The 14,328-nt window shown below is 42.5% G+C and overlaps 1 protein-coding gene across 2 annotated transcripts in view; it reads right to left on the bottom strand.

Moving 5' to 3' along the window:
• DLC1 (DLC1 Rho GTPase activating protein) overlaps window positions 1-14,328 on the bottom strand; it is a 275,133-nt gene that overhangs the window by 6,022 nt on the left and 254,783 nt on the right. For both annotated transcript variants that reach the window (XM_087724698.1, XM_087724697.1), the window contains 6 exons: window positions 13,122-13,298; window positions 7,139-7,298; window positions 4,945-5,143; window positions 2,959-3,172; window positions 1,812-1,926; window positions 944-1,162 (listed from right to left, as the gene is read on the bottom strand). In XM_087724698.1, the coding sequence (XP_087580824.1) occupies window positions 944-1,162; window positions 1,812-1,926; window positions 2,959-3,172; window positions 4,945-5,143; window positions 7,139-7,298; window positions 13,122-13,298 (1,084 nt within the window). The remainder of the gene's footprint in view (window positions 1-943; window positions 1,163-1,811; window positions 1,927-2,958; window positions 3,173-4,944; window positions 5,144-7,138; window positions 7,299-13,121; window positions 13,299-14,328) is intronic.

Raw genomic sequence — 14,328 nt, 5'->3', positions numbered from 1 at the left:
GGCCTTTGAGCAGTGGTGAGGTTCAGAGGGAATTGGTCCCGGCTGCCCAGCAGAGGCGGGCGGATGAATGCCCGCAGCAATTGAGACAAAGGAGATAATTGGACCCAGGTGGTTGTGATTAGGCCCCTTCCAAGAGAGTATATAAGAAGAGACTTTGGGAGGAGGCTTTTTGCAGGATTCAACTAATATACTAACACTGGAGAAGCTCTTGTGTGTATTTCTTAACTTGGAAGTCTGGGTTGCTGCCAAAGTCTTGTCGGTGTGTTAATTTACTGTGAATAAATTGTCTAGCAGTAATCTTGTGTCGGCGTGCTTCACTGTACGGAGTAGGGGTCAGAAGAGGTTTCTCTCAAGAATGTCTATGGAGTCATCCAGGTCATGGTTGTCCCAAAGGTGCTTTTTCAAGAGGCAACTGGACTTCCTTGTTTTTTCTTCGAAGATGTTTCACTTCTCATCCAAGAAGCTTCTTCAGCTGTGACTAGATGGTGGGGAATGGAAGGATTTCCACCAAGAAGGAATCACTCCATCTGGGCCTGGAGCTTTTCTGAAGTTTTGCCTATTAAACACACCTTCCACATCCTTTTCCAGGATTACCAGGGGGATTGAGAAAGTTATAGGAGAATTGTCTACCGTTGGAGGTGTATTGGATTTCTTTATACATGTAATATTTAAGTCAGGGGTTGACTCATGATAACCCCAAATCAAAATGTTAGGATTTGCTACAACCTTCATTTTTCATTCAGTTCTTCTAATAAAGGAGGATAGAAAGGTCTTAAATAATTCTCGCCATGTCAAAGAATACATGCATTATAGAAACATTTATGCATTATCTAAGATTACAGAAAGACAATGCATGAGAGTGAAGGAATATTAACCATTTAAATTAAAATTTGTCTGTTAAAAATCTATGCACAAACACTAGAAATATGCCAATGTACCGTACCTTTTTATAGGCAAGTTCTGCTGGTTCTGGGGTGGGACAACTGACCCAGCCTTTAAATTTATCCTTTATTTCCTTGAAAAAATCATCCATACAGTCCTGGATATAAGAATGATAACTGGCAGACTCCGAATTGTTGGTTCGTCCCAAGTCCTCAAAACTGAGAGGTCTAAGATCTTGTTCTGTATAAGAATTCCGACATCTGCTCATTTCTTCTGGGATCTAAGAGTCAGGAAATGAATAAAACAGGGAGTAAATAGTTAAGAGGTTCACATGAGGAGCCAACATTTGCATTGTTTTCTTTGTTCTGAAAGTGGCTATAAATAATTTTGTAGCATTTCAGTGGTAGCAGGCCCATAGCTAATCTCCCCAGAAATATTATGTGCATGCACACAAACACAAACCCACATACACAGATGTACCCTGTTCCCCTGAAAATAAGACCTCCCTGGATAAGTGCAATCAGGCTTTTGAGTGCATGTGCTAAAATAAGCCCTCCCCCGAAAATAAGCCCTCCTCGAAAATATTGCAACACAGCAGCAGCCATGAGGTGACCACGCTCACCGTCTCCTGCACCTCAAAAAAATAATAAGACCTCCCCGAAAATAAGGCCAAGCGCTTATTTCGGGGGTAAAAAGAAAATAAGACCCTGTCTTATTTTGGGGGGAAAACAGTACAGACACACACACACACACACACACACACACACACACACACACACACGTAGAAGTCACAAAGTAATTTTTAAATGGGAGTAGTGTAGATTTTGGGTAGCGGCTAGAAAAAAAACATTAGGTGCGAATGACAAAGATACATCCTCTACAGAATACTAGTTCAAGATGTTAAAATGAGCAAACAGACAAATATTCACCTGGAAAAGCTTCTTACACTCAGCAATCATGTGGCCTAAGCCTTGAGTTGCAGCCAAATTCTCATTTAGGTCTTTCTGATCCGGTTTACCCAGGCTCTGTTTCCTCTGCATTACCCTATCAATGAATGAACAAGACTAATCAATAAAAGAAGATCAGCAGCACGCACGAATGGTCTGGCCTGGAAATGAATAATTAAAGGAAAAGGAGTCTGCATCTAAAACCTATTTTTATATTTGATTTTCTGCATCTAGGTGTATTTATTTTCAGCTTCTGTCATGGATTTCTACTTGTCATGGGAAGTATAATTGATGGAAATGACCCGGATTAATGTTCTCATAATTCACATCTATATGTACTGAAATAGAAGGGAGCCCCATTGATCTCCTTTGCAATCTTAAGCTGAAATTAAAAACCACCTACAAGGGGAAACAACCACTCAAGACAACGGGACTCCCTTCAAGCCTTTATTCATCAGACTGTATTGTTAATATCAATGAAATATCAATGTAGACTGGAGAACCATTTGACTGCGATGGAATAAGCCTCCTATCTTGAACAGGGGGCTGGACTGGAAGACCTCTGAGGTCCCGTCCAGTCCTATGATTCTAAAACCTTCACATACAGATGCTGAGTACATTTCTTTGGCAAAAGACCTGAGAGATGACATATGGGCACGATAACATGCAACGCTCAGTCTCAGAAATTGGTGGTTTATAAATCACAGCCCTACAAAAATAAAACCAATATCTTATATCTTGCTGAGTGGGCAAGGCCATGGTGGGTGTGGCCTAGTCGGCCTCCTGCACCACGTTGGAGAGGGGGCGTTTTTCGCCCTCCCCAGGCTCCCGGGGCTTTCCTTGAGCGTCTGGGAGGGCAAAAACTGCTTCCCCTGGGCTCCAGAGGCCCTCCGGAGGCCGGAAACAGGGCAGTTTCTGGACTTCCAGTAGGCCCGTTTCCCCCCTTCCCCGAGCCTCCGCGCTTACATGGCATGATGAACAGGCCGCGTGGAAACTCCTGGGAGGGGCGGGGAGGGGTGGGTGTGGCCAGCCAGGGGTGGCATTTGGGGATTCACTGAACTGGGCAGAATCCTAGCTAGATGATCGCCCGAAACCCTGCGAACCCCCAGTCATCAATATGGGGACTCACCTTGGAGAAGAATTTTCTCTTTTAAGGGTATTCAGGTGAAAAAGAGAAGGTGCCAAACACACCGCCAGATTTGTTGGCGTCATCTGGTTTTCCTTCACAGCAGCCGTGACGTCACTCAGAAAATACAGAAGGATCTGCAGGACTTCTCTGTTCTCATCTGGTAGAAGCATAATGGCCGCCTTGATTGCCTGGAGGCGCTGGTCTTTTGGCACATCTGCACAAAATTAGAAGTCTTCTCATCAACTCACTGATTTTTCCACCCATGCAGCATGAATGCATCCCAAAGCAAACTCTTTAACTTTCGGCTATTTTTGACTTTACTCTGAAGCAATTTCCTTTAGCGTTGCTGCATACCATTCATGGTAAATGAAAGAATGTCCTTTTTTGTGTGTTTTTTTGGGTCAACAGCATAACTGCCCTCAGGTATTTCCTGCTTAGCGAGAGACTCAAGGGTAAAACAAAGCCCTGAATATGCCAGAGTTAAATTTAGAATTTAATTTGGAGAGCAGCAGAACGGCTAAAAAAGGGCTTTTACAAATTAAGATTGCTCAGTTTATGAACCAGGCGAAGAAACAGATACTTTATCGTTAAACTCCATCGACACGAACTGAAATGAAGATACGCCAGTGAAGCATATTCCTCAAGTGGAAAGCCAGTTAAAATAAGTAGCCCTTAAACTATTCCTGATTTGACCCCACAAAATATCCAGGCTGTGTTTCAACAAACAGATGAAATACGAGAGAGCAAACGAAGAAAAGAATCCGTAGTTGTAGAGATGACCTTCACACAATGCTTTGGTTACAGGGCACAACAAATACTCTATACCAACTTTAAGATTGGCAATTTTAAGACACGTGGCTGGCTGAGGAATTCTGCGAGTTGAAGTCCACGAGTCTTAAAGTTGCCAAGGTTGGAGACTCGTGCTCTGTGCCACACTGCTAAGACGCTGAGCTTGTCGATCAGAAAGGTCAGCAGTTCGGCGGTTCGAATCCCTAGCATCGCATAACGGCATGAGCTCCCATTACTTGTCCCAGCTTCTGCCAACCTAGCAGTTCGAAAGCATGTAAAAAATGCAAGTAGAAAAATAGGGGCCACCTTTGGTGGGAAAGTAACAGCGTTCTGTGCGCCTTCGGCATTTAGTCATGCCAGCCGCATGACCATGAAGACGTCTTCGGACAGTTCAATTTCAATTTAATAAAATTTGTATGCCGCCCACTCCCTTGGGACTCTGGGCAGCTTACAGACAGATAAAAAAGCATTTAAAAATTCAAAAGTAAAAAAAATAATACAATTATTAAAATTACAGACCAGTCTAAGTGGGGCTGGACATTGATCAACAGCCCCACGCCTGCCGGAACCGCCAGGTCTTAGTGGCTTTACGGAAGGCCGGGAGAGTGGTAAGGGTCCGGATCTCTAGGGGTAGATCGTTCCACAGTGCTGGCTCTTGGGCTTTGAAAATGAAATGAGCACTGCCCCCTAGATTCATGAATGACTAGCACATATGTGCGAGGGGAACCTTTACCTTACTGCATAAAATTTGGTAAAAGGGAATAAAGTTGGAAGAAAAGCTGATATATTTTGGTACACTTTGGTACACTAAAGGAAAGATACTCCCAAAATGCAATAGTCACCAACCATCATAGTGAAGTCTTCTTGGAGGTGGGAAATTCTTACAGAGGGGAACATAAATCCACAGAAAGGTAGATTCTGGAAATGATAATGCCTCCATCAAACAATGGATTAAATCTCAGCTCCCTATTAAAAACAGCAGCACTGGCTGACCTTATCTGGATTTATTCATTTATCACAGTTGCCTATCTCACCTAGTGACTCTGGGCAATGTATATAATCAAACAAAATGCATATAAGTAAAACGCATAGAAACCAATGCAACTACAACTTATATTAAAAATAATCCCTCTGCCTGGGCCAGAGGAAAAGCCGAGTATTTGGGAATGACTGAAACTATGAACACGAGCGACTTACACTGGTAGATCTGTAAGAATGTCTCTGAAAGCTTGTTGGTCATCAGAGGTTCTGACAGGTTGCGGAAATACTGTTTGAGCATGTCAGCCACATCGTAAGCAGACTGGCCTTCGTAATTCACTTTGCCTATTGCATTCTCATTCATTTGTCGTAAGGCCTGGATTCTGGACTTGACTCCAGATTTTCGGAAAAGGCCAACCTGTGCGACAAAAGGAAAGCGTTTGTGTTACACAAAACAGGAAGCTGTTTCCCATAACACTTTTTGCCTGGGGCACTGGGATTAAATTCAAGATCCAATTTTGGTAAGTATTATTGTATTGTATTTGTATTTATTTGTCTTGTATGCCGCCCACTCCCGAAGGACTCCGGGCGGCTCACAATAGACAAGGGAAGGGGAAATAACTAGACAAAGACAACACTTTAAAAAATGCAACATTCACAGTTTCCGTGGGGCTGGATGTTTCGCAAGCCCCCCGGCCTGCTGGAGCAGCCAGGACTTGGTGGCTTTGCGGAAGGCCGGGAGGGGAGTAAGGGTCCGGATCTCCACGGGGAGGTCATTCCAGAGGGCTGGAGCTGCAACAGAGAAGGCTCTCCCCCGGTAAATAATAGGGTGAACACGAATGACGCTAAGCTGCCCCCTCCCACTGGCGATCAACCACAACCCTGATGTGGCCCTCAATGAAATCAAGTTTGACACCCCTTTGATATTTGGACATAGATCTTTTCAACATATTTAGAATAGAACAGAATTGGAAGGGACATTGGAATCCAGCCCCCTGCTCAAGCAGGGGAACCTATTGTCAGGCCTGCAGTTCTATCCCTTTTAAGATCTTAGGCCTGCCACACTCTCTCTTATTTCATTATGCTGTTTCATTAGTGTAGTAGTTGGGAGGGGGGAATAGAAAGGAGTAGAATTGTGGAACGTGTTGTTGTCATTCTTTTCTAGAAGCCCAAGGTCGTCTTTTATCTCCGCAACTCTGCACCTGACCGGAACCAGCTGGATGGAGATGCCAGTGTGGAAGAAGAAGATTGGACCATGTGATGGATTTGTGGGTGTGGGGACAAGATCATGAACTTTCAACTGGGTGGGAATCCTAGGTAACTTCCAGAATTGGGATTCCACAGAACGATGCCAACATGTCTGACTTATTAAATTGGAACTTAAAGGATAGTTTTGCCTTGGACTCTGATTTAATTCTGCATGATATTTGGAACGCTGACACCTATACTATTTCAGGTAAATGACTGTCTAGTCGCTTCTTAAAAACCTACAGTGATGCAGCCCTCACGATTTATGGAGGCAAGTTGTTCCACTGGTTAATTGTCCTCACTGTTAGGAAGTTTCTCCTTAATTCTCTCTTTGGTTTTCATCTTCTGCCCTCTGGTGCTTTGTATGTTGACTCCCTTTTCTTTTATGGCAGCCCCTCTGAAAATACTGGATGTCAGCTTCTGCTTTGCTGTCGCTTCAGCTGCCATGAAACGGGGAGGGAGGGCCTGGCATTTGGGAGGGGTTACTCATTGTGCTGGAGGAAGGTTCTGGAGTTCACCGACTGATCGGACTACGCATGCGTGGGTGTTTCCCACCAGGACTAACGGCACCAACATTCCATCTTTGTGATGCCTTTTGAAGTTATCTCACACCTGACACTTGGAAGACTTATGATTGGACTGGGACTATGATGCCAAGGGGTGGGGAATGGGCTATTCTATATATCAATCGCTTTCACGCCTAATTATTCAGACTTCGCTACGCTTTGCCTTTAATCATTCTTAATTAGTAAAAGTACACTTGATTTCCACACATGGAGTCTCGTGGTCTTTCTTTCCTAATTAATTAATGGAGAGGAGCTGACACTGGAATACTGCTAATTCTTCTTTTCTTTAGGCTAGTCAGATCCAAATCCTGCAGGAGTTCTTTGTGTGTTTTAGTCTCCAGGCCTTTCATCATCTAAGTTGCTCTTCTCTGAAGTTTTTTCCAAAGTTTCAACATCTTTTTTGTAGTTTGGTTTTATAGTATAATATTTTGGGGGAGAGGGGCGGGAAATGTCTATAATCTAATCATAAATATATTTACTTAACTATCTATTCTAATAGAGTAACTTAAACAATGCAACCTCAGCACTCGCAGACAACGGGAAATGAACATCTCTATCAGTAGAAGACCCCAATCCTAGACCAATGCAAAGATACTCACCTGATCCAAACAGTTGTTACGAAGGTATCTCATAGCTTGTTGTATGTTCTGCGGAAGAGGTTGTCCGGTACGTTGGACATTAACTATAAGGGGAACGCCAAACACATTTCGGTCTTTATAATCTGGGACTTTTATCCTTTTCATAAACTTTGGCACAGCCCTGTGGAAGATCAGAAAGAATCTCATAAACAAACTTCTGTCTTTATAGTCATCTGTGCTGCTTCTCTCAAATGTGCCCCATATGGTTCTGTTTCCAACTCTTTGGCTGTGTGTTAAAAAAATATTTCACATGACTGAAAATAGCAGCAATAGAAAATCCGATAATGCAATGAAATTTGCAATAATTCTGCAATGTTAAGAAAAAGACATAAGGGGAAAAAAACCCTTCAAAATAAGTGTAATAATAGGGGGGAAGAGCCATGAAGTTTTAAAATGTTTTCACAAGTATGGTTGAAGTAAATGCTTTATTACTGCAGGTAGTCCTTGACTTACAATAGTTCACTTAATGACTGCTCACACCTGCGACCATTTTAGCGTCCTCATGGTCACTTGATAAAAATTCAGACACTTGGCAACTGACTCACATTTATGACCCTTGTAGGGTCCTCGGGTCATGTGATCCCCTTTTGTGACCTTCTGACAAGCAAAGTCAATGGGAAAACCAGATTCACTTAACAACTGTGTTACTAATTTAAGAACTGCAGGGATTCACTTAACAACTATGGCAAGGAAGATTGTAAAAATGGGGCAATAGCAATAGCAGTTAGACTTATATACCGCTTCATAGGGCTTTCAGCCCTCTCTAAGCGGTTTACAGAGTCAGCATATCGCCCCCACAGTCTGGGTCCTCATTTCACCCACCTCGGAAGGATGGAAGGCTGAGTCAACCTTGAGCCGGTGAGATTAGAACCGCTGAACTGCAGATAACAGTCAGCTGAAGTGGTCTGCAGTACTGCACCCTAACCACTGCGCCACCTGTGCAAAATTCACTTAACACATGTCTCACTTTGCAACTAAAATTTGGGGCTCAATTGTGGTCATCAGTGCTGTTATTGTTGTTGTTATCTTATATTGTGTGAGTTAGATTAACAGTTAAGACGGATGGAAACTTAATAATTCTAACCAGCATCTAAGAATATAAACAAGCATGATGGTTTTGTTTAAAATTAGGATATTCAGGTCTCATAAATGCAATATTTCCAGATACTGTGGAAGTAATACTTTAGGTATTACTTCAAAGTCTTCTATCATCATCATCATCATCACCATCATCATCATGCAATCTATGGTTAGATTCACAGTCTAAGACTTAGGTAGAAATTATTATTACAAGTAGTCCTTGACTTACAACAGTTCATTTACTGAGTGTTTAAAAGTAACAGAGTTGGAAGGGACCTTGAAGGTCATTTAGTCCAACCCCCTGCTCACGGAGGAGACTGTTGCTAGGGATTTGAACTGCTGACTTTTCTGATCGACAAGCTCAGCGTTTTAGCCACTGAGCCACCTAGCAAGGCTACTTGAAGGCGTTTGAAGTTACAACCGCACTTATGACCATTTTTTCACACTTATGACTGATGCAACATCCCCATGGTCATGTGATTTACATTCTGGTGCATGACAACTGATTCATATTTATGATAGTGGCACTGCCCCGAGGTGACGTTGATCCCCCGTTGCGATCTTCTGACAAGCAAAGCCAACGAGGAAGCTGGACTCATTTAACAATTGTGTTACTAAATTTAACAATTGCAGTGATTCGCTTAACAAATGTGGCAAGGAAGGTGTTTAAATCGGGCAAAACTCACTTAACAAATTTATCACTTTAGCAACATAAATTCTGGGCTCAATGGTGGTCGTGTGTTCGAGGACTATCTATGTTTGCAACATGGATTTTTTTTTTGGATCTGCATTTCCACAATATTTTAATATTAGCCACACACTAGCAATAGAAACTTTTCAACAACTGGAGAGTCAGCACTTTCTTAATTTGTTTTCAAAAATTAAGCAGCCGAGCCTTGAAAAGGAAGCAAATGTTTGGTTACAGGTGTTTTAACATTTATCATTCTTATACATTTATTATTTCATTTAATAGGTTATAATATACAGTTTGGGTTGCTTTGTTTACCATCCCTTCCTCCTGTTGTAACACCACCTTATTTTCCCTTTCCTTTCTCCCTCCCTCCCTTCTCTACTTTCTTCCTTCCTGCTCTCCTTCCCCTTCCTTCTTCCTGTACCTTTCTCCTACTCCTGCTCTTCCTCTTCCCCTTCCTACCCTCTCTCCTCCTCTTTCTCTCCTTTCCATCCTCCTCTCCTTACCTCTTTCTTTTCACCCTCTCTCCCTTCTCTACTTTCTTCCTTCCTCCTCTTCTTCCCCTTCCTTCTTCCTGTACCTTTCTCCTACTCCTGCTCTTCCTCTTCCCCTTCCTACCCTCTCTCCTCCTCTTTCTCTCCTTTCCATCCTCCTCTCCTTACCTCTTTCTTTTCACCCTCTCTCCCTTCTCTACTTCCTTCCTTCCTCCTCTCCTTTCCCTTCCTTCTTCCTGTACCTTTCTCCTACTCCTGCTCTTCCTCTTCCCCTTCCTACCCTCTCTCCTCCACTTTCTCTTCTTTCCATCCTCCTCTCCTTACCTCTTTCTTTTCACCCTCTCTCCCTTCTCTACTTCCTTCCTTCCTCCTCTTCTTCCCCTTCCTTCTTCCTGTACCTTTCTCCTACTCCTGCTCTTCCTCTTCCCCTTCCTGCCCTCTCTCCTCCACTTTCTCTCCTTTCCATCCTCCTCTCCTTACCTCTTTCTTTTCACCCTCTCTCCCTTCTCTACTTCCTTCCTTCCTCCTCTCCTTTACACCTGTAACCAAATGACATGCTGTATGTGATGATAGTTTTTTTTGTGTTTTTTATTATTGTTGTGTGTATGTGTTGTCTATGTAATAAAAATATTTTTTTTTAAAAAGAAAAGCAAGCAAATGCATTCTTTGTTTGCATCATCCCTGTTTGAACTAAAGCTGTTGAATTTTCCATGACTTGACTTGTCTTTCCTTAGAAATCCACCCATTCGCTTAGGAAACCATTTCCTACCAGCATGATAATATCAGTACAGATATTGTTGTTGTTTTTTTTAAAGAAAAAACAAAACAAAATCCATTTTGAATTTTGGGACCACCCCAGAACAAATTAGCTGCTCGCATTTAAAAAAAAATAGTCTTAAGAGCTTAGCAGAGAATAAATCAATGAATATACGTAGTAGTAATTGCTTAGTTAATCTTCCAGGTCAATAGGTAGAGGAGAAAATGAGGGTGGCTGTGACAACACAAATAAGAATCAAAACACAGATCTTGCAGTCAATGACCCTTTTATAATCTTGCTTGTTCAGGACTCTTGAGAGAAGATGGACACGTGAACAATGAACTTTTTGTGTACTAAACGGTTTGCTTTAGAGAGCCCCTCAAACATGTTCTGCCACCCACCAGCTTGTGTCACAGCAGGAAATTGATGTAATACATGGGTGTTTGCCAGAAATAAACTTCATTTCGACAAATGGCCTTTTCAGACACAGCTCCCACTCGACCTCCCTCCCTCCCCCGCCTCTTCCTTTCCAACCACCTCTTCTTACCCACTTGGGTAAAAAGGCTTTTCCGGTTGCTTTCAACTATCCAATATATCAGAGCCCTGCTATTTTACTTAAAATCATTTAGGAATTTTTAGTGGAGAGCGACCAAAAGCTTCCGCGGACACGGCAGGCCTGGGAATGTCAACAGCCGAAAGAAACTCAAAACTCAATGGCATGATTATTTTTAGGTCTATGAATGACTAGCTCACATGCGAGCGCCCTGCCTCATTTATATTTCCACCCTTTGAAAGAGTGTTATTGATACAAGCCTATGCGTCGCTTTCATTTTGTTAAAATGCACAGGGGTGGAATGCGATGGAAAATGAAACAGACGCACATTACGACGCCCGCCGAGAATCTCAAGCATGCAAACTGCTCAGCGCTTATTTCGGCCGTTCAGGACAAACAACTTCTGAATTTAGCACAGGTTCCCATAATAACAGCATCTGAATAGGAAGAGCATTGGTGATGGACTTAAAATACTCAGTCCTAGACAAAAGGGAGGGGAGGGGAGGAGAAGGGGTCGGCCGGATGTTGAAGTAGCAATTAAATTTGATAATCCTTTGCAAAAATATTCTGTACTTGCAAATGGAAATTATGAAGTGATTTTGTTTTTAAACATACAATCTTCATCTGGATCGTGTTATTTAGCCAATGGAAATAAATGTTTGTATATTCTAATGTAACCCTTAAGGCCAGGTAAAGGTAAATGATCCCCTTGCACATATGTGCTAGTCGTTCCCGACTCTAGGGGCGGTGCTCATCTCCGTTTCAAAGCCGAAGAGCCAGCACTGTCCGAAGACGTCTCTGTGTCATGTGGCCGGCATGACTAAATGCCAAAGGCCCACAGAATGCTGTTATCTTCCCATCAAGGGTGATTCCTATTTTTTCTACTTGCATTTTTACATGCTTTCGAACTGCTAGGTTGGCAGAAGCTGGGACAAGTAATGGGAGCTCACTCCATTACACGGCACTAGGGATTCAAACCGCTGAACTGCTGACCTTCTGATTGACAAGCTCAGTGTCTTAGCCACTGAGTCATTCTTTAAGGCCATGTAGCGTCTGTCAAATGTTCTGGATTTTATCCAATTTTCATGACCCTTGATAAAAGACTTGGGATTAGTAAATAAAATATCTAGAGAGCATCAGCATGCCCATACCTGTTTTAAGATAATGATCATGCATTTATCAGCAAGTTGGAATTCCAATAGGATACAGAGGGATTCATTAACAACTGATACCCTTCAGTTGTGAAATTCTTTGCTTTAGGTATTTAAAAAAACAATACTTACCGTATTTTTTGGATTATAAGACGCACCTTTTCCCCCCTAAAAGAGGGTGAAAATTTGGGTGCGTCTTATACACCAAATGTAGCCCCACCCACCCCCTGCCCCCCACCCTTTGTCCTCTGCTTCCCAGCAATTTACCTCTTTGCAGCAAACGGGGCTTGCTTGTGGAGGCTTCACTAAGATATAGCAATCCCTGCAGCCTGTAACAGCTGATGAGCGGGAGAAATTGAAAGTGAAACTAGCTGTTTGCTCCACGTGGCAAATTGCTGGGAGGCAGATTTTTTTTTCTTGTGCTAATCAGGCTGTTTGCTTGCAAGGAGGTAAGTCAACAACTATAAATGCCTATAGAATGTTTAAGTTATTAGACTTATTTTTTAAAGACTGCTTTATTAGTGTTCTAGACAACTTAACAAAATGAAGAAGCTTTTTAAAATAAATGCTTGATCTGAAGAGGCCCAGCGCTATTGTTTTAAAAAGTGCTATTCTTTTAAATAGCAGAGAATAACTATACTTCCAGAAAGCACATTTTAACAGCATCTGTACAAGTATAGCAATAGCAATAGCAATTAGACTTATATACCGCTTCATAGGGCTTTCAGCCCTCTCTAAGCGGTTTACAGAGTCAGCATATATTGTCCCCACAGTCTGGGTCCTCATTTTACCCACCTCGGAAGGATGGAAGGCTGAGTCAACCTTGAGCCGGTGAGATTAGAACCGCTGAACTGCAGATAACAGTCAGCTGAAGTGGCCTGCTGTACTGCATTTAACCACTGCGCCACCTCGGCTCTCTGAAATATAACACTACAAACAGTGTATAATGTCTGTACTGTTTGTTGCAAGGATGCAAATTGCTGGGAGGCAGATATTTTCCCCTTGTTTCCCTCCCCAAAATCTAGGTGCGTCTTATACTCCGGAGCGTCTTATACTCCGAAAAATAACAGTCTCCTTCAGAGCCAATGCACGTCCCCATTTAAAAAAAAAAGCCAGTTGGGTTGGATAGGAATCCAGACTCAAGAATTAAAAGTAGGTCCTATTATTTGTGGGTTCTGACTAGCCAGAGGCTCGCTAGAGATGCACACAGTTCCTTACCAGCTGAAGCCGTGTTTGTTGGAAGGGGTGTATTTCTCCAAGAGCGCGGTTAATTTCAGGAGGGAATACTTCTGCAGCAAGTTCATCTGTGCAACGGACTGACAGTCGATCTGTAAGGCAACTGAACTTAAGCTGGGTCGATGGGAACTCTGAAAGCTATGCCACCTCATTCTGTGCCTTCGAAAAAAGAAAGAGACAATGATTGTGAACCACAACAGGCGGGAAGCCAATGCAACTGGGTGGTTTGGAATTGTATCGCAATACAGGTAGTCCTTGACTTATTAAGCTACAACGGCATTGAAAAAGTGACTTATGACCGTTTAACAGTTACGACCTTTGCAGCATCCCCGTGATCATGTGATAAAAATTCAGATGCTTGGCAAGTGGTTCATATTTATGAACCGAGGTGGCGCAGTGGGTAGAGTGCAGTACTACAGGCCATTTCAGCTGACTGCTAGTTCAGCAGTTCAGCGGTTCAAATCTCACCGGCTCAGGGTTGACTCAGCCTTCCATCCTTCCGAGGTGGGTAAAATGAGGACCCGGATTGTTGTTGGGGGCAATATGCTGACTCTGTAAACTGCTTAGAGAGGGCTGAAAGCCCTATGAAGCGGTATATAAGTCTAACTGCTATTGCTATTGCTATATTTATGACGGTGGCAGTGTCCCGGGGTCCCCTTTTTGCGACCTTCCGACAAGCAAAGTCAAGGGGGAAGCCAGATTTACTTTACAACCGGGTTACTAACTTATCGATTGCAGTGATTCACTTAACAACTATGGCAAGAAAGGTCGTAAAATGGGGCAAAACTCACTTAACACATGTCTCAGCAAGAGAAATGTTGGGCTCAGTTCTGGTCATAAGTCGAGGACTATCTGTATAGGCTTGTCTTGCTTCAGAATCTCAAGTTTCTGTGAATATTAATTTTTGTAATCTATTTGTGCAGAATGTATGGTACTAGAGTGTGTTTGAATTGTCAAATGTTTGAATACTTATTGCATTTACTTTTTATACTGTAAGAATTTTATCCGGACTGAGCCCATTGAAAGTGTGCATGTTGATAAACCAAATATAGAAAATTTAAATTGGATTGTTTACTTGAGCACAAACATCTGAAGAAAGACTTCATGAATCTTGGATCAAACTTTTCTCAAAGGATTTCGTAATAAAATGACACAGTGGAGGAAGAAAGCTATCTAGACAAACAAACTG

Source organism: Thamnophis sirtalis, unplaced genomic scaffold (genome assembly GCF_051295495.1).
Source record: "Thamnophis sirtalis isolate CommonGarterSnake01/CBP01778 unplaced genomic scaffold, rThaSir2_p1.2 scaffold_10, whole genome shotgun sequence".
NCBI lineage: Eukaryota > Metazoa > Chordata > Lepidosauria > Squamata > Natricidae > Thamnophis > Thamnophis sirtalis.
The sequence above is the reverse complement of the archived record's forward strand: the minus strand, read 5'-3'. Positions and strand labels throughout refer to the sequence as shown.